Raw genomic sequence first — 20,978 nt, 5'->3', positions numbered from 1 at the left:
AGAACTCTGAGAGTTTTAAAGGCTTCACCTTCTCTGCAAAACCTGTGAGCCACGTCTGAACGTACGGCATCCACTTAAGCTCCTCTGGGTCAATGTACACCATCCCACAACGGCTTACTGTGGCAGGAGACGCCACTGCCAGGTCCTGAACCTGATTGAGAAAGCGTAGAATGTAAGTGTGCGTGACTAGCCTCTAATTAAAAGCAGAAAGTGTGTGTGGAATTCAACAAACAGGTGCACATTTGAGCATCTCACCTCAAACATCATGTGTATGGAAGGCGTGAGCTTGATCCTTTCACTGTTGGCCAAGCAGAGCATCTTATTATCATCCAGCACCGTGTTCATGTTCTCGATCCACAGTGCATCCACCGGGCCGTCACTGATCACCCATTTGTGGTCGTCACTGAAGTCCTGGACTGCTGCCCGCACACAAAGCGCCATAAGACCGTCCCGCCATTCAAGCGTCAGGGGGTTCACCTCCCCGTAAAGCTCGCCCATGCTCACTGACTTTGGGTTGAGCACATAGGTCTTAACAGGGCGGTAGAAGGGATTTTGGAGGCCAGCATGATACAGGGTATCCAAGGTGTCTGCTAGCACAAGGTAGACAGTGGTTTTGCCGCTTCCAGTGGGCCCCACGAGCATTACCCCATGGCGGACTAGCATGGTCTCGTAGAGTTGGATGACCTTGCTTATGATGCTTGGGAGGGGCTGGAGGGAGCGTTGGCACAGGGATGAATGAATGGTGGACTGCAGGACACCATAGTCATGCTCTGGGATGGTGACGCCAGGGAAGAGGTCTGACAATATGCCACTTAGGGAAGAAAAAGAAGGAGTTAGGGATCCACACATATATACAGTATTTGGACCTGGACTGAATTTACCTGAATCACGTCTTAAAATATCAAATTATCAAAAGTAAAAACCTGCCCAGATGTTTATAGCTAAAGAAATGAATCGTATGACAAATAATCACATGGACACTCACATGAGATGGATTTTATTCTACATAATGGTGGCTCCCCCTCATGGTGGAGATCATATGATCAAGTGAAATGACTACAGTACTCACACACACATTTACACACATATAAGCGGGGACATTTCGTAGCTTTCAAATGTTTTTATATATAGTTATTATATATACATATATATATATAAATACTACAACCTAACCTTAATCTACACCCTCATCACCAGGGTTATTAGAGTTAGGGGGTTATCAGAGCCATAAAAACATTTTGTTACTTGAAAATTAACTCTATTTTCATTTAGTTTAATTTGATGTACTAAAATTGCAACAATTGAAACAATAAAAATTAATAAAAACTATATAAATATCAAAAACAAACAATAAAATTATTAAAAATGTACCTAAAATTAAAATGAAACAGAAAATATAAAAATAAAAATGTATTCAAAATAAACACTCTAACAGCTTCTCAATGTTACTAAAAATCACTGCTAGCGATAACTCTGACAGAAAACTTTCTGCATGCCATTTTTTTTAAACAAACTTAATTTATATCTATACTGTTTTTACATATGAGGACATCGCTAAAATTAGGTTTTGGAAAGATTTGGCAGATTTAGCTCACATGTGACACTGAAGACTGAAAATTCAGCTTTGATTGTCATTTATACAATACCATTCAAGAGTTTGGTATCAGTATTTTTTTTAAAGAAATGAACTGGTTTATTCAGCAGGCTGCGTTAAATTAATGAAAAGTGAAGAAAGATTTATATTTCAATAAAATGCTGTTCTTTTAAACTTTTTATGTATCAAAGAATACTTAAAAAAAGTACTATGCTTTTCACAAAACATATTAAGCACCACTGTTTTCAACATTAGGAACAATTAGAAAAGTTTCTTGAGCCCCATATCAGCAATTCAAATGCTTTCTGAAGGATCATGTGACAGTGAAGAGTAATGGTTTCTGAAAATTCAAATTTGCTATCACAGAAATAAAATGCATTTTTAAATATTTGAAAATAGAAAAGTTGTTTTCAATTGTAATGATATTTCACAATATGAATACTGTAATTTTTGATTGAATAAATGCAGCCTTGGTGATACTTCTTTCAAAAATATTTTTTACAAATTGTACCGACCCCAAAATCTTTAATGGTAGAGTTAGTCAATGTTAGATTAACAGAGAATCGTTGAGTAATGTGAAAATGTGTTTGTGCTCTGTCTCACCCTGCCATGACCAGTACAGATTTGACAGCTCTCATGCCAAAGTCATAGTGATCCTGCTGAGAGAGCTGCTCACTGCAGAGCTTGTACATCTGAGTCATCTTTCTCGCAAGAGTATATAAAATTTAATTATCTTCCAGTTAAGTATCTTCCGCCTCTAAATGAGCCAAATTATTTAATAATTTCGTCATTTTACACAGGAAACAAAGTATGTGTTGAAGTAAAAAGTAAATTTTCCAACCAATCAGTTGTGGAAATTTACAAACAGGAAATCAGAATTTCCTCATGTAAACATGCGCTAGAGTGAAATGCAGTTGGATTTAATGCAATACTTACTTTCGGCCAATCAAGTTGGATTTTGGCCCTTTATAGTAAAAGGTCTGGGCACCTATGCTCTACTTGCTCCTAATAGTTCAATCATTTTGTCATTTTACACAGGAAATATAGTGTGTTTTTAAGTTAAAAGTACATTTAACAACCAGTCAATTGTGGAAATTCACAAAAAGGAAATTACAGCGGTAGGACACCAGTTTCCTCGTTGTAACACAAAAGAACAAACAAAAGCTTTTAATGATTACACACATCTCTGGCCCCTCTACTTCTCACCTAGTGTGATTTATCATCATTACTGGGATCAGACCAGGTTGTTTAATCACACACCTCAGCGATAAGAGTGTAGTTGGGCACCATCATGGCTATGGGTCTGAAAAGGGCTTTCAGGTTGTCAGGGAGTTCAGTTCTGCCAGCGTAACCGGGGTTCATAGTGATGAAAGCAGCACAGGTCATCACCAATTTTATCTCTCTCCCCTCAAACATGAACCGAGGTAGCTGCCGAACACAAACACAATCTAGACACATGCAGTTGCACATAATTCCTGTATAACTGATCACAGTTGAGATTGTTTATTATCTTTATTATCTTTGTTTATTATTATTACATGTATACAGTATGTGAGTGTGTATGTGCATTACCCTGGCTGCCTTGGCGTTTCTGATAGTAATGAGCTGTTGAGCGATGACTGACAGCACCTCGATGTTGATGCGATTGAACTCGTCAAAGCAGCACCAGGCACCAGACTGAGCTAAACCGCTGAAGAACGTCCCCATCATCTGAACACACAAATGCAATATACTGTAACACTTGCAGCAAACTGAACACTGAACCCTCCAAATGCTTAAAATGAAAATAGAGCAGTATATAGCATACAATAAAACAGAGCTATATATACTTGTACCATAACACTGCCACAGCATGAATATTAACGTAGTAACTTATATTAACTATATCAACTTTTTTACAACTTAAAATTAATGCATAAGAGTCTTTTGCATCATTTGCAGTGTCTCATGCATGACACAATGATCTAAAAATGTGGCATTCGAGTTTAAAATACTTCAACTTAAAAAAAACAAGTTTGTTCATTTCAAGTTTGGTCAACCTGTAGTTTCCCCAATGTGTCAATTCCAAAATCGAGTAAAAGCCATGTCAATGATTAATGCAAATACTGTAAGTAGATAGACATTGACAATTACTTGACAATTACCCAACATATTATTGTATTATACAAGTGTGCATATCATTTACTTTCAAGAAATTAAATTATACATATTATCATACATACTGGCCTCTGGTCACTCAGCTCCTTAAATACTGACATAATATAATATTGTTTGGTGTTTTAAGAACAACAGTCTTTACTATTATTACTGCACACAAAGCATGGCAAGACTTTGTTAGTGAAGATAATAGTGGGAGAAGATCAAAAGTGAATGATCGAATATTAAGAAGGATTGTATCCAAACAACACAGAAATGCTATAGCAAAAGTGACAGCAAACCTCAATATTTACTGTACCTTGAATACCCTTTTTCCACAAAAAAACTCAGACAACTCCACCAAGCCAACATACAGTACATGAAAAATCTGCAATTGCTAAAACATTAATCACAGACAACAATGCTATAATGTGGAAAAAGATGGAGTCATGATCATGAAACCTGGACAGTTGGAGCACCAAGATGAACTTCAACATTTGCCCTGGCCAGTTCAATCACCTGACTTGAACATTTTCAAACCATTATGGACAGTTTTAGAAAGAGGAATAAGAAGATTCCCTCCTCCAACACCAATTGGTAAAATGTTCTGAGAGAAGACGAATCTATTCGAAAAACTTTGGAAGCTGTATTAAAGGCAAATGGTAAAACATCTTAATAAAGAAATGTTGCCTACTTCCCAGGTGTTCACATTATTTTGTCCAACCCCTGTAGATAAAATAGCAACTGAAAATATGAAGAATAGTGATTAATTGATTTCATACTGTTTAATAACAGTATACTGTTCCACAGGATGACATTCTCACATGCCCCCCATCTGAACCACAGCAATAACAAACCCCAGCCCAGAAAACGTAGGCAAAGGAATGATCTACAGAAAGAGCTACGTATATGGTAAAATAATGTTCCAGTAACAGAATAAAAAAGACCAACCATTAACAATGACTATGATCGTTTTTAAGGCCTAGTCAGAATCTTACACATCTTCGTGACATATGACACCCTATAGCAAACACTAAACACTGGCCATAAATAAAGAGATAGATGTTTCAGACAGATGTCTACAGTGGTTTTCATGTACTGCACAGAGAACACAGGGATCTTCTGCCTCCTAGTGACAGATACAATGAATTCCCTATAATTTGACAGGAAAAAATAATATCTCTATCTCATATTGGTTGTCTAGCTGCTTAACAAATTAATGAGGAAAACGAAAATAGAAGTTGGACTGGCAGAGAGACAGATTCACACCTTATAGTCGAGTCCATCTGAGCAGTTAAAGACCACACACTGGATTGCCAGAGCTTTCGCGAGGTCTTTAGTAGTCTCAGTTTTGCCTGTACCAGCTGGACCTGCAGGAGCTCCTCCCAGATCTAGCTGCAGCGCGCCCATCAGGCAGAGGTAACATCGATCCTAACATAAAAAACAAATAGATATGCAGTTCACACACACCTCATTAGCACACTCATGCTCCTTAATAACTCATACACACAACACTGACATAGATCCATGCATAAACTGATACATTTACTTGTTATTTGCACTTTAGTATGAGTGGTTAAACTGTTATTTCTTATGCGTGACATGTGAAAAAATGGAATCTGATGTTTGACGCAAGTTTAGCAGGTTTAGGGTCAGAGGCCGGATCGGAAAACAAACAAGGGCAAAAAATACAACCCAAACTGACAAAAAAATTTTTAAATGTGGGGCAAAAAATGCCCCTGCAGTGAATTACATAATCAATTTCAATCAAAATCAATCATGAATTTAAAATTAAAATTCTATCACAGCTTTATTGTTTTTGATAATATATTGTGCATTATTTACAGCTACTTTTGATGTTGATTTGATGTTTGATTTTTTACTTTATACTGAACATTAGAATTTATATAAAGTAAAAGCAATCATTATTCAATTGTATGCAAATTTATTTACATTAAGTACAATTCAAATGTATTCGAAATAACTGGGGAAAATTCTATGTTTTACAGCATATGTTTTAAATACACTATCATAAAAAAGTGTATTTATGTACCGTCAGTGGAGTGATCACCAAACGAGGACACGCTCCCAAATATTCATATCCATAGACATATTGAGAGAGAGCCATCCGAGCCACACAGTCATCCAGGTCCACATCCCAATAATACCGCAGCTGCCTCTGCCAATCGAAATTATCACTGGAGTCCACCTACAAACACACACACACACCATAACCTCTTGAACTATCAGACATGACAGGTAAATAATTGGCATTTACATTATGTATTATAGTAGTTCTAAACTGCCTGGTCGCAGGTTTATTCTGATACTGTTGGACGGGGGGTACAGTACAGTTTATGCTGCTAAATATAAATAAAAAAATAAGCATACAATATGATACCATCAAAAAGAATCCAATGCCAGTAAGTTATCTGGTTGACACTCCAACATAGTAGGTAAAAAAGATAAGTGTTACACACCCCAGTCTGCAGGAAGCACCGATCAGCACTAAGTTGTTTTTATAAGCTTTTTTATGGTTATGTTACAAACTCTTTCTACACGTGTATTTTAAGTGATTTGTTGTCTAAAAAAAAATAAACACAAAAGTTAAAGATGAATTTGATTAATAGATTATTTAAAGGTATAATTCACCCATAAATTGAAATTCCTGAAAATGTACATACTCTCAGGCTATCCAAAATGTTCATTTTAAACTATCGCTTCTGGCCAAAATACCATAATAACACTGGACTCCATAATCCATAATAAAGCTTCCTCCAGTAAAACGGTACATCCCCTGTTGTCCTCTCACATCAAAATCCAACGACATATAGTTGTATTTCACTTTCAAACAGTGCTTGAACTGTGCATATTTTTATCCTGATTCAGACGATATGGCTTTTTCACTGGAGGAAGCAATATTATGGATAGAAGACATGTTAGCTGGAAGCAACATTTTTAAGATGTTAATTGAATCAGTTATTCTTTTGGCCATGATAATCTTGTAGAGAAAATATAATATTGTGACAGCTGATCTATTGCAAAGAGGTCTAATTTTTTTGGTCTCTATGTGATATGAAGGAAATACACAAACCTTTTCTCTGACAAGCTCTGTGACGATGTCTCTGGCATGCACATCTATGGTGATGAGAGCTGTGATGATGTTCCGATGAAGACTGGGCAAATTCCCACGGACCAGAGCAGCAAGAGCATTCAGTCTCTATTTGTACACATAAAGACAGAAACACACATACAGTATATGTAAAAAAGCACACAAATGTTCTACACATACTAAATTGTAAAAGGAAAACAAATCTATATGAAGGTACATCATTTGGTCTATGAAAGCTATATGTTGTCACCTCAAAGTTGGTGATCTCAAATTCTTGTAGCGCTTGATAGTGGTCATGATCTCCCTCTAGGCAGTTGTCCATGTCCCTGCACCACATGAGCTGAGAAATGGTCAACACCACCTGCAGTAAAGCGTAGGAGAGAATTGCTCATACACTCAGATATGCACATAAACAATCCCACCAAGATAAGTACAAACCTGTGAGGGATGTCCAGCCACAACCCACTCCACTCTGGGTTTGCTCTGGTAGTCAGCAATTGCAGCCTTACTAAGCCTCCTAAGAGAGGAAAACATGGCCTCCTCCACCTTCCCCAACCAGTCCTCTACATTTCCACGAGCCTTCAGGCCTTTCCCCAGTGCCACCTACAGCACAGACACACACATACATATTTTTAACATTATCCTCTTTTATTGTATAAATCCTTTCTATTTGGTCCATGCCATTTTGTATAATTTGTCTTCTAGTTTTTGTTTTCAAGACGGAAAAACAAATCGCTCATTCATCATTTATAACATCTGCATACATTTTGACCATTTCATGGAATAATGAGAAAGAAAATAGGGCTTACTTCTGTGTACAGTAATACCCAAACATTTCACTTTTATCCAAAATGACAGAACAATTTTTATTGCATTTATGAATGGGAAATGAAAACATTATTTAACGTTATTACATATAAAAATATATGCTAAATCCTTTCCAAACAGAAAATGAAATGGTCAAAATGTTCACTTACCATGAGAAGGGTTGAATATGTGATAAATGGATTGCTTATATTTTTCATTTTAAAGACAAAAATGAAAAATCTAATTAACCAAAGGTACACTGAACCTATTTGTATTGAATTTGTCTTATATGAAAAGAAAAGAAAAGAAAAGATAAGAAAAGAAAAGAAAAGAAAAAAAAAAGAATTCACCTTTTCTCCCTCAGGTGACACCATGGCTAAGATGTCATTGGTGTACTGTGTTTTTTCACCAGTCTCGCCCTCTCCAGGGGTAAGAAGGCCGAACTCCAGCTGGGATATTGCATCAAAACACTTCCTCAGATGAGGCTGCACAGCCTGAGGGTTCCGCGTCTGAGCCAAAATCTCCAACAGTTCATCATTAGACAAGAAGTAGAACCTAAGCCACCCAGAAAAGTGAGTTAAGTCATGGCACAGCATCTAGAGAAATCAGCATTCTGATGAGAAACTGCTGTGCGTGTACGTAGGCACCTTGGGAAGACAACTCTCTTGGACTCCAGGTAAGCCTCCAGGCATTTCTGTATCCGCTCCAGGAGTGCATTATTATTTTGGAAAATATCCAGAAGCCCTGAGGAGACAGATTAGAGGGCAACATTGGTGAAAGTCATTTATAATTTACGCTATTGCATTCATTGTTGCATTTTACCTACAGCTTTCGTTTTTCATGCACTAATTTGGAGAAAAAACTCTTCTGACACTGAACAAGAATTTTATTTTTAAAAGTATATGTGTTCATCTAATGTTCTGAGATGTTTCCTGAGCTACATCCTGTCAGACCTGTTTGTGTGGCAGCACGCAGGGCATTAGGCAGGCGGTTGACCTTCCTCATGATCTCTTTCCAGGACTTGTCCACTTGAAGGAACATCTTAGATTCAGCAGGCAACTGCCTCTGGATGTCAGGAGCACTGAAAATACTCTCAAGATAAAGCCAGCTTCTCTGACATGCCAACCACTCATCCTAGGAACACAGCAGAAAACAGTCAGAGATAGACTAATATCTGACATAAAAAAAAAATTGTGAAAAAAGGGGGTTTTAGACGATCATCACTCAAAACAAAAAACAAAACAGAACAAATCAAAATCCAAAAACTAAAACCAAAAATTATCTGGCTGTGGTTTTGAAGTGATCACCACTCTGGTGTGATTACCAAGGACTGGCTGAAGAGAGAAAGCTGTCTCTGCCACTTGTCCACTCTGGCCTTGATGGGGCCTGCGTAACGGGATGATGCAACTGTGGCCACATTGACTATACTGTCATCGAGAAGCACCTAGAGGTTTTACATTCACACAGACATATACACAGACAAATGTTCATAAATGAGAAGACATCTCTTCTGTATTAAACTCAGGCAAGGTTAGGGGTGGGCGATATGGCAAAAATATCATGATTTTTTTTTTCCAGAAAAATCACAATTCACAATTTTAGCACGATTCTTTGTCTTGTTGGTTTTACTAAGTTGTCTAAAGAGTACAGCCAAACTAATTTCCCTACTTTAAAAACAAAGCCTTACAAGGTAACAAAATCTAAAATAAAAAAGAATGGCAAAGACATTCAAGCCAAAGAGGGTGAAGATAAAAATCTTCATCATTATTTAATCTTTGTTATTAAAATATAAGAACAAAGATACACATTATAAATAAATATAATATAAAAATAAAACAAAGTGCTTTATTTTTCAGGTACAGTAGGTGTATTTAGCAGTAGGATTAAAGAAATTGAATTAACAAATGAACAGAGTTCATTCGCAAAAACAGATAACTCTTTTTCAAAAATCATGTTTTTTCATTGTGCATTCCAATTAATCTCAATCAAACTGCAGTTGGGTTATTTTGATTAGGCTAAAAAATAACTAAAAATACAATAAAACTAACGAACACAATAAAACACAATAAAAACATGATAACATAATTTTAAAAAACATGATATTTGAAATAAAAAAAAAATGTTATCTGTTTTTGCAAAAAAAAAATATTCAAATATAAAAATAAAGCACTTGTATACACTTCACTGTATAAATTACACATCGATTCTTATTAAAGCAACTGTATTAAAGTTCTTCAGTCAAGAGCAGTAAATTAGTTTTATTAACTCATTTACTTTATTAATTGTTTTGTTGTTTTATTAACATTAAAGGAAGAGTTCACCCAAAAATGAAAATTATTTTGTCATCATTTCCTCACTCTCAAGTTGTTTTAAACCTGAATGAGCTTCTTTATTCTGTTGAACATAAAAGTTATTTTGAAGAATGTGGGTAACCAAACAGTTACTGGTCCCCAGTGACTTCCATAGTATTTTTTCCCCTACTATCAAAGTCAATGAGCACAGGAACTGTTTGGTTACCCACATTCTTCAAAATTCTGTTCTTTCTTGTTCAGGTCTTTGTCTTTTTTATTTCTTTCTTGTTCAGCACAAGAAAGAAATTCATACAGATCTGGGACAACATGAGAGTGAGTAAACAATGGCAAAATGTTTATTTTTGGGTTAACTATCCCTTTAATGCAATAGTAGCATGTTTAATACTATCACTTTAAGAGTACAGGCACGCATTCGTTTCTCTCAACTGTTTACTTTCACTTTAGACATAACCAACTGTGTTTATATGTAAACCTTGTGTGTTTTTGACAGTATTAGCGCAATCAGACGCGAAGGATAACTGTTTGACAGGCTTTTTAGTGTGCGTGTGCTTCAGCAAGCGAATTAAATGTTTGACCGGCACAACAAACGCTGACGTGTTTGTTGCCGTTTGTCTGTGCGGTGTGAATTGGCCTGTACAGTATATTGAGACGGAGGCGCCAGAACTGCAACTGATAGAATGTGTGCTGTAGCATGATACCATATTTTTTCAAAAGCAGATTATGAAGGCATTTTAATCGTCGATCAAAAATTGTGATCTCACACACCCCTAGGCAAACTCTGTAATACTCTGAACAATGGTTCTGAGTCTGACACACTCTTACCTGAATATCATCAGTTCCCCCAAGGATAAACACATCCTTGGAGTCCCGATGGGGCAGAACCACAAACTCTGTCGTCTTCCAAGATTCTTCAATCTATAAATAGTATGACTGTGTCAAGCTGAATGTAAAGACATGCATAAACGTTATTAAATGAGAATGATAAACATAGATGTCACCTTTCTCAGAATGTTCTCCAGAGATGCTTCTCCTGAGGCTTGTGCTGACACCTGAGAGTTTGAGAGGATTCATGGAGTTAAAAGAAGAATTCTCAGCACCTATACACTGATTTACTCTTTCCTGTCAGGTTGCACCTCAAAACCTAGTTAGTGAACTGTCTACCCAGACAGCAAGCTGAAAATTTGGACTGTGTCTATTATGCCTAGAAATGCTGTCTAGGTAAGTACATCTGTGGATATTGAGAGCCTCTGTGTTTCACTCACCTCCTGTATTTGTGGTCCAAAGTGGAAGATGTTGAGTTCTTGCAGGTAAGCCAGAGTCAGTGGCTCTTCTAGTAGGCTGGAATCCACAATGTCCTCCAGCATTTCCCAGTGACGAGCTTTCAGACATGGGTTACGCAGGTCCGTGATGACTGGCAGCTACACAAACACAGAATATGAAATATGCAGGTGCAATCCTCAAAAGTGACATTAAAGACATTCATAATGTTATAGAAGTTTTCTATTTTAAATAAACAATTTTCTTTAGAACTTTACACTCATCAAATAATCCTTAAAAATCCCTCACATTTGATAATAATAAGAAATGTTACTTGAGCACCAAACTAGAATGATTTCTGAAGGATCATGTGACACTGAAGACTAATGGCTGCTGAATATTTGGATATCACAAATATATTTGAACACAAATATGAATATTTGAATAAATTACAATTTAAAATATAGTAAATAAATTCATTGAAGTTTTAAACGGTAGTGTACTTCTAAAACTGCACTTTGTCATGGGGTTTAGACATTTTTCCACAGTCCAAATGCAAAATACAGCAGTTGACTTCAAACAAGGAAACTGTTGAAGAGCAATGACACTCTAGCATTAATGCCAACCTCACACACCTTTTCTCGCATGCTCTCCACATTCTCTTTGAGGCAGGGCACCACATTGTTTTTTGGCAGTCCTTTCTCCAGCTGGCTGACATATTTGGCAAACTTGTTCACCTGCCTGCTCAGCAATTCTGGGTCCAGCTCATCAAACTTATTCTGCATCAAAGAGATAATTGACCATTTGACATTTAGAAGACACTTTCATTCAAAATGGCTTCCAGCACAACATTTACAAGGACACTTCACCTGAAGCGATCTAGAATAAAGTGCCTAATTTAAGGCTGTAATTAAGACAACCATAAGATTTTATCTCAGTAACACTTAAGTTGCTGTATCCCTACTCCTCAATACTTTTGAACTGGACTTCAACCTTTGGGATTGGAGATTTTTAAGTGCTTGCAATCACCCTCAAGAAATATACTATACAGTTTAAAATTAGTTAAATCAATAAGTATCATTTTATAGTGATGGGCACTAAACAGTTTCAAAACCTTTGTGAATCATTTGTTTCGTATCAAACAGCCAAAGTCATGTGATTCAATGGTTGAAATATTTCAATGGTTTGCTGCTGGGGGGGCGATGATTTTGTGAACCCCAAACCAGTGCCTACATTGTTTTTATCTAATCTCAGATCAGATTTATGAATTGTTGAAATTTTTAATGACACATTTGTATAATAAAAAGAAGAGTTTTAGTGAGCTGGCCTGTTTAACCAAGCTCCCCTTAAAACAAACAAAACAAGTCCTATAAAATAATAAAATTACATATTATACAGACACTTTAATTGCATTAGATGATTTGTCAATTTCATTTAATAGATTACACTTTTAATATTTTTTTGCAATTGGTTTGTTTTCATAGCATTTACACCATTCTGACCAACAGACATCACTACAATGTGGCATTTTGAGCGCTTCAAAAAAGTGAATCATTGATGTTTATATTTAACAATTGGTTCAATTAATTCAAAGTTTCAAAGAGTTTCATATGTGACCCTGGACCACAAAACCAATCATAAGGTTAAATTTTTCGAAATTGAGATTTATACATAATCTGAAAGATAAATAAATAAGCTTTCCATTGATGTATGGTTTGTTAGAACAGGACCATATTTGGCCGAGATACAACTATTTGAAAATCTGAGGGTGCAAAAAAAATCTAAATGTTGAGAAAATCGCCTTTAAAGTTGTCCAAATGAAGTTCTTAGCAATGCATATTACTAATCAAAAATTAAGTTGTGATATATTTACAGTAGGAAATTTACTAAATATATTCATGGAACATGATCTTTAATTAATATCCTAATAATTTTTGGCATAAAAGAAAAATCAATCATTTTGACCCATACAATGTATTTTTTGCTATTGCTACAAATACCCCAGTGACTTAAGACTGGTTTTGTGTTCCAGGGTCACATTAATTTACACCATCTCTAAACAAAAATAATTGAAGTACAGTTGTTGTAAATTATACTACACTTCAATTTGCAGTTTAAATCTAAGGAGTTATGGTGTATCTCCATTAAGTGGATTTAAGTGAAAGGGAAAAATTCAAATGCTTCAAAAGTATTAAAAAATGACCTGCAACCAGCTGTTCTCAAGATTTTCCCATTCTTCCAGAGAGTCCCACAGTAACTGTTTCAGCTTCACTTCAGCGGTCAGTTCCTCTAGAGCTTCATATTTAGTCACCTCCACCTGAAAAAACAGACAAGGGTTAGTATAACTCGTGATGGCCAGCCAGACAAGGTGAAAACAAAAAAATAAATAGAGAGGGGCGCCCTCTAGTGGACATATAGACACACTGACTTTAAAGTTCTTCTGGTAGGTTTTGTATTTGAAGGCTTGAGTCTGCAGCTCATCAATAGAGATCTGAATATCTCCCAGCAGTCGGCGTATGTTAGAGCGATCTGCGTCGATGTCAAGGAGCTGACTGTTCTGGAGAGACAAAATCAAAAAGACACAAATGTAGACTGAGTTATTCAGCTGTAATTCACATTTGACCAGTTAAGTACAAAAAGTTAAAGTACTGTTGAAAAAATTGGGGTCAGCAAGATTCTTTTAATGCTCTTCAAGCATTCATTTGATTTTTTAAAAATCAGCAAAGCTGCAAATATTATTGCAATTTAAAATTGTTTTCTATTTAAATATATTTTAAAATGTGTCACATGATTGTTATATGCTGATTTGGTGCTCAAGAAACATTATAGTTGTTATACTTTGATGAATAGAAAGTTCAACAGCATTTATGTAAAATATAAATCTTTTTGTAACAAAAGTATGTCTTTACTGTCACATTTGATGAATTTAATGCATCCTTACTGAATAAAAGTATTAATTTCTTTCAAGACAAATCTGCTGACCCCACACTTTTGAACTGTTTAAAATAAAAAATATTCCAAATAAAAATACCATAACAATGTTAGAACATTATTCTGATATAGTATCACTATTTCTTTCTCTCCTCTTTCTTTCACCTCTGCTTGCTCTTTCACTTCCAGCACTTTCTTGTTTAGTTGGTTGATGTCTTGCTGGAGGTGTTGGCAAAATTTGTCCACATAAGAGTGCCGCTCACCCACTGCCTTGTCGATGGTGATCCTTATGGCAGTTATACAAGGAGACAATGTGGCAAAGACGGCAATATCCTCAGGAGGAGTGGGGACAGAGTAACACTCAATCAGTTTGTACATGTCACAGACAGTCTCAGTCTCCTTTTCCAGCACAACAATCTAACAGAAAAAGATGAGATTAATACATCTGAGCAAACAGCCGTCTTCTGCTTGATGGGTTATGGTTCTCTTCTGATTCTTACCCTCTTTTGAATTTCCTCTAGGAAGTTGAGGGAGTTGACGTATTCGTTGGTTACCGTTGGAACAAAGTCCAGTTTGAACTGGGCATCCTGAGCCTCTGCAATGATGTCATCCATTTTTTTCTTTGCCAGCCGAGGTAGGATGTCATTAATGACCTGGAAAAGGGATCAGAATGAGGTAAGTTATGTATCTGTGTATTTATTTGTCCCTTATTGCAGGCTGTGTTGAGATAAATGGTGTCTACCATCTACCACACAGTGGGAAAGCAAATATTACAGAAGAAAAAAAATTCTATTTGTGTGTTTCTGTCAGTTCGTAACCTCTATGCAGCGTAGAGGGGATGGTATAAGTTTCTGCTTAAGTTGTGTAGTATCCACCAGCAGAATTCCCAAGGGTCTTTTCTGTTTGATGGCTAAAGCCTCTTTATGCTCTCGATGATATTTATCCAGACTGTTCCCAAAGAACGCAACCTCTGCATCAGACACACATACACAACATAAGAAGTGTGAGACAATCATGCTTTTCACATAGATTATGATGATTATGATGAAGATGATGATGTACCATGGTCTTGCTCTTTGAGAGCCTCCAGATCCAGGTCTTCATTTTCTTTGTAAAACAGCCTGAACGGCTCAAATGTACGAGCATACACATTAGCGGTATTGAATGCAAACTGAATAGATTGCTGAAAGGGGAAGAAACAGGAAACACTTTCACAATTAGAGACAGATATGAAAACATTTTTTAAGCTTGCGGTAAACACGGAAGATCAATTGTGCTTTCTTGGTTTGTTCTTGTGCATCAAGCAAGGATGGTTGAGCTTCTCTTTTCCATATTTGATGTGCTCTATGTATGTGCATTGTAGGTTTATAATTAACTAAAACTAAAAAACACATTTTATTTTAGGTAGTTGTCGAGGTATGATTTAGGAATTTAATTTAGTTGAACTATACTAAAATAACAACCTTAAACATAAAAATGAATAAAAAGCACCCCTTCGCTGCTACTCTCCTCCGGTAAGGGGCTTGCTGCTCTTCTTAGCTGCTTATAAAGAAGAGCACCCCTTCGCTGCCTTCTACTGTAAGTTGCTGCTGCCCCAGTCTCTGTTATTCCAGAAGGATATGCTTCTTTCAGAATGCCATTGGTTGTGTGTTGGGGGGTCCGGGCCTATCGTTTGTGTTGGGGGGGGGGTTTTTATTGCTGCTCTCCCTGCTCATTCATGACAGGCTGCATGGATGGGCAGGGAGGTTTTTTGCCCAGAACAGAACCATACCGCCAAACCAAACTTTATGCTAAGTATCTATCATTTTGACGATAGTGGTCCTGACAGAATTATTATTAAAGTATAATTATTATTTGTATGATAAATCTTCATATGTTTAGATTGAAAGTCTTGCTTTGGAACACGGGTGAAAATACAATCTGTATGTATCAGTCATTTGAAAAGTGGCAAAAATAAATTGAACATGATTTAAAAAAAGGTTCCCGTTTTAATTATCTGTTTGATATCTTAGTTTTAGTTTAAAAATATAATAAAAGTGACTGTAGTTTAAAAATCACAGACATACAGACTGAAAAAAAACTAATATTTAAGGCGAGACACTGCAGGTGAATAGGGTCAAAAATTAACTACTAATTATCAGCTTACTTACCCAGTTGATTGATTACATTGATAACTGCAAACATTTTTTGTATTACAAGTTCTCAAATGTTATATTTAAATATGCAAATTCTGCATTATTTAATGAAATATGCGCTAATTTGCATACATTTCTAGTACAAAAATCTGAACACTGGATGACATATTAGAGGCAAAAGTTTTTACAGAGGGAATTTTAGGTATCTCTTTTTATACTTCAGAAAATACTTTGAACAGCCAGAAAACAATATATTTTCACAATTTTTGGGGGAATAAAATGTTGTATATAAGCAAGCAAATTATATATGAACAAATCCCTCTGTAAAAACCTTCAGAATATAGACAGGAATAAAAATGTAAAGTTTGGTGTGTGTAAGTGCTACTGAAGTGGAGATTTATGGCTCAGTGTATAGGAGACAAAAACTCATTTTGAGAAAACTGCCTTTAAAAATATGTATTGTAATTGAAATCTATTGACACAAATAGATAAGGTGCTATAAAAGAAAACTTAACAGTGTCTTTTGGATGTTTTCTTTCCACTAGTATGAAAAAACACTTTATGAAAAGCCAAAAAGCCCAAAATCTCAAAATTGACAGGTGCATGAAAAAACAGTGCTTTTGCCTGCAGTGTCTCCCCTTAAAACTAATAACTAATAATAAAACTAATACTATATAAAATAATGCTACCCTGCATTACATACCCAAAACAAGCTTACTAACCTTTACATCAGGATCAAGGCTGGTCTCACCACCTGCCCAGCTCTGGATGAGGGTGAGTGAAGGTGTGTGTGTGATGTGCTCTTGAAACACACTTAGTAGCTTACTGATCGAGTTGACTACAAGCATGTGCGTGGTGTTCACAATAACATAATCAGCCAGTCTGATGAAACTATGGAGACCAAAAAAATATTCAACAGTTCATAAAAAAATTACTTTTTGGAACTGTCGCTGCAAAAAAAGTAAATATATTTTTTCTTAATATCTCCTTTTGTGTTCCATAACAAAAATAAAAACTAATGAGATTGGAATGGGATAAAGGCTGTCACTTTTGAGAGTGTTACACATTTAAGCACCTAAGAAAAAAGAGTGTGTTTAATATATATGCTTCTAAATAAAAGTTATTTATATGTTATTTATCTAAAGTTCATTATTATATATCATATATTCATTATTAAATATAATGGGCCGATGTGATCATGCTAATCAAGTTAATGTATTTTATCATGCATAAATTCATTCCACGGAATAATTAATCAGCCTAGAGAGCATGTTACATTGTCAATAATCAACAAATGGTGAAGTGTCTGCTAAAAATTCAGTCTGGATGATCCATTGTGTTGCAAGTTAGTATTGTTAGTAATGTTGACTAACCAAGTAAGACGCCTGCAGTGGTAGCTTTTGTTTGCTTGCTGCGTATAACTCATCTTCTGAGACGCATCCTCAAAGAGCAATCCAAAAGCAGGTGACGCTAACTCTTCATTACCGTCTGATGCATACATATAAGAAAGGGGGGGAAAAACAATTAAATTCACAATATTCCAGCTGTTAGACATGTAATTGCTTTTGTATCTGAATAAAGGTGTCACCAGTCTCCAAGTCGCCATAGTCAGGTGTGTGTCCAGACTCTTTCAAAGAATTTCGACAGGCACTTCTTGCCACTTCCATTACTAGCTCCCTGAACTTCTCAAGACGAGAGGACACCTAGATCACAGATACACAAAAAGAACCAATTATAAATGACAATGACAGAAAATGTATATGTATATAGAAAATATATAGATATTACATAATATAGAAATATATATGTAATGTGTATATGTATATGTATATACAGTGGGTACGGAAAGTATTCAGACCCCCTTAAATTTTTCACTCTTTGTTATATTGCAGCCATTTGCTAAAATCATTTAAGTTATTTTTTTTTCCTCATTAATGTACACACAGCACCCCATATTGACAGAAAAACACAGAATTGTTGACATTTTTGCAGATTTATTAAAAAAGAAAAACTGAAATATCACATGGTCCTAAGTATTCAGACTCTTTGCTGTGACACTCATATATTTAACTCAGGTGCTGTCCATTTCTTCTGATCATCCTTGAGATGGTTCTACACCTTCATTTGAGTCCATCTGTGTTTGATTATACTGATTGGACTTGATTTGGAAAGCCACACACCTGTCTATATAAGACCTTACTGCTCACAGTGCATGTCAGAGCAAATGAGAATTATGAGGTCAAAGGAACTGCCTGAAGAGCTCAGAGACAGAATTGTGGCAAGGCACAGATCTGGCCAAGGTTACAAAAAAATTTCTGCTGCACTTAAGGTTCCCAAGAGCACAGTGGCCTCCATTCCTTAAATGGAAGACGTTTGGGACGACCAGCACCCTTCCTAGAGCTGGCCGTCTGGCCAAACTGAGCTATCGGGGGAGAAGAGCCTTGGTGAGAGAGGTAAAGAAGAACCCAAAGATCCCTGTGGCTGAGCTCCAGAGATGCAGTCGGGAGATGGGAGAAAGTTTTAGAAAGTCAACCATCACTGCAGCCCTCCACCAGTCGGGGCTTTATGGCAGAGTGGCCCGATGGAAGCCTCTCCTCAGTGCAAGACACATGAAAGCCCGCATGGAGTTGTGAGATGGTGAGAAATAAGATTCTCTGGTCTGATGAGACCAAGATATAACTTTTTGGCCTTAATTCTAAGCGGTATGTGTGGAGAAAACCAGGCACTGCTCATCACCTGTCCCAACAGTGAAGCATGGTGGTGGCAGCATCATGCTGTTGGGGTGTTTTTCAGCTGCAGGGACAGGATGACTGGTTGCAATCGAGGGAAAGATGAATGCGGCCAAGTACAGGGATATCCTGGACGAAAACCTTCTTCAGAGTGCTCAGGACCTCAGACTGGGCCGAAGGTTTACCTTCCAACAAGACAATGACCCTAAGCACACAGCTAAAATAATGAAGGAGTGGCTTCACAACAACTCTGTGACTGTTCTTGAATGGCCCAGCCAGGGCCCTGACTTAAACCCAATTGAGCATCTCTGGAGAGACCTAAAAATGGCTGTCCACCAACGTTTACCATCCAACCTGACAGAACTGGAGAGGATCTGCAAGGGGGAATGGCAGAGGATCCCCAAATCCAGGTGTGAATAACTTGTTGCATCTTTCCCAAAAAGACTCCTGGCTGTATTAGATCAAAAGGGTGTTTCTACTAAATACTGAGCAAAGGGTCTGAATACTTAGGACCATGTGATATTTCAGATTTTCTTTTTTAATAAATCTGCATAAATGTCAACAATTCTGTGTTTTTCTGTCAATATGGGGTGCTGTGTGTACATTAATGAGGAAAAAAAATTAACTTAAATGATTTTAGCAAATGGCTGCAATATAACAAAGAGTGAAAAATTTAAGGGGGTCTGAATACTTTCCGTACCCACTGTACATACGCATGTGTGTTTGTATGTGTATTCAAATATATTTTATTACAAATATATTTGATATATTTTATTACATGTACATTTTTATTATTGTTTATATGTATTACTGAATGCTAAATTACATACTTAATATACTTAAGTAAATATATTGTCACATATTTTTCAGTATATGAGAAACAGTAATTCCTTATATATTATTCAATATATTGTAATACATTTCTCAAAATATATTAAATAATTAAATATATATAACGTTAATCCATAAGTAAAAATATTTTCTTTGCATAAAGGAACACACAAACAGATCTCTCTCACCTCCTCCAGCTGTTTGTATTGTGCGCTCTGAAACTCTTTTAGTGTATATGTATGGTCTTTCTCTATTCGACACAAAGGCATGTCACTTATGTGGTAACACATCTCCTTGATGTCAATCAGTGCTGGTCGCAGAGACTGAAATACATACATGATACTTTTCATCAAACATTTGCTGTCTTTTCTTATTGAAAGTATTTATGTAATATGTAAAATTCATGTTGCTCTCATTGATAGATCATATAATTTTTTTATTTAAACAAATCAGCTTTTTTAAAAAGCCATATAGTAGGCCTATATTAAATAAAAACAATAACCACTGGCAAACCTCATTGAGAATGAAAAGACGCTCTTGCAATGACCGTCTGCATTTGCTGATTTTCTTATAGCGCACATTGGTGCGCCATACACGGAAAGCCTTCCACTTGCGGAAGAGGGCAAACGCAGGGATGCGCAAAAGCTTCCGGTGATATTGGTATTCCTGCTCCCAGCGTTCTAAGGGCAAACAGTCCACCTCAGACCCATAGTAGTGCATAACTGCATGAGTGCTGACTGTATAGTAGTCTGACTTGTTGATATTGTCAAACGTTGCAATTCTGTTAAAAGAATCATTTGGAGTATTCAGATATAAAGGTCTGGTTTAACACAGTTTACAGTTCATGTGTATTTGCATATATCACTTTTTCATACTTTCATCATTCAAACAAAAAAGTCCTCATAAATATGTGACGCCAAACATTATTCAGAATATGCAAATGAAAAATTACTGAATATTAACCTTTATTTAATGAAATATGTGAAAAGGTTTAAACAGAAAATAATAGATTTACGCAAAATGTCTTTGGTTTGGTTTGTTTTTGTTTTAATAATGTAAATTATGCCTGTGATGGCAAAACTAAATTTCTAGCAGCATTACTCCAGTCTTCAGTGTCACATGATCCTTCAGAAA

The 20,978-nt window shown here is 36.2% G+C and overlaps 1 protein-coding gene across 1 annotated transcript in view; it reads right to left on the bottom strand.

Annotated features, from left to right (window-relative positions):
- Positions 1-20,978, bottom strand: part of dnah6 (dynein, axonemal, heavy chain 6) — an 80,626-nt gene that overhangs the window by 56,443 nt on the left and 3,205 nt on the right. Inside the window, exons 4-29 of the mRNA XM_016228934.1 lie at positions 20,358-20,625; positions 20,033-20,167; positions 17,873-17,987; positions 17,658-17,772; positions 17,007-17,175; positions 15,212-15,332; positions 14,968-15,119; positions 14,650-14,802; positions 14,315-14,566; positions 13,647-13,775; positions 13,422-13,535; positions 11,854-11,997; positions 11,224-11,379; positions 10,960-11,010; positions 10,784-10,876; positions 8,974-9,093; positions 8,603-8,783; positions 8,297-8,393; positions 8,000-8,204; positions 7,281-7,445; positions 7,093-7,203; positions 6,825-6,950; positions 5,784-5,939; positions 5,000-5,161; positions 3,167-3,304; positions 2,855-3,022 (exon numbers count right to left, since the gene is read on the bottom strand). Of these exons, the coding sequence (XP_016084420.1) occupies positions 2,855-3,022; positions 3,167-3,304; positions 5,000-5,161; positions 5,784-5,939; positions 6,825-6,950; positions 7,093-7,203; positions 7,281-7,445; positions 8,000-8,204; positions 8,297-8,393; positions 8,603-8,783; positions 8,974-9,093; positions 10,784-10,876; positions 10,960-11,010; positions 11,224-11,379; positions 11,854-11,997; positions 13,422-13,535; positions 13,647-13,775; positions 14,315-14,566; positions 14,650-14,802; positions 14,968-15,119; positions 15,212-15,332; positions 17,007-17,175; positions 17,658-17,772; positions 17,873-17,987; positions 20,033-20,167; positions 20,358-20,625 (3,796 nt within the window). The remainder of the gene's footprint in view (positions 1-2,854; positions 3,023-3,166; positions 3,305-4,999; positions 5,162-5,783; positions 5,940-6,824; positions 6,951-7,092; positions 7,204-7,280; positions 7,446-7,999; positions 8,205-8,296; positions 8,394-8,602; positions 8,784-8,973; positions 9,094-10,783; positions 10,877-10,959; positions 11,011-11,223; positions 11,380-11,853; positions 11,998-13,421; positions 13,536-13,646; positions 13,776-14,314; positions 14,567-14,649; positions 14,803-14,967; positions 15,120-15,211; positions 15,333-17,006; positions 17,176-17,657; positions 17,773-17,872; positions 17,988-20,032; positions 20,168-20,357; positions 20,626-20,978) is intronic.

Source organism: Sinocyclocheilus grahami, unplaced genomic scaffold, assembly GCF_001515645.1.
Source record: "Sinocyclocheilus grahami isolate Dianchi unplaced genomic scaffold, SAMN03320097.WGS_v1.1 scaffold346.1, whole genome shotgun sequence".
NCBI classification, from domain to species: Eukaryota; Metazoa; Chordata; class Actinopteri; order Cypriniformes; family Cyprinidae; genus Sinocyclocheilus; species Sinocyclocheilus grahami.
This window is presented reverse-complemented; position numbering and strand designations above follow the sequence as displayed.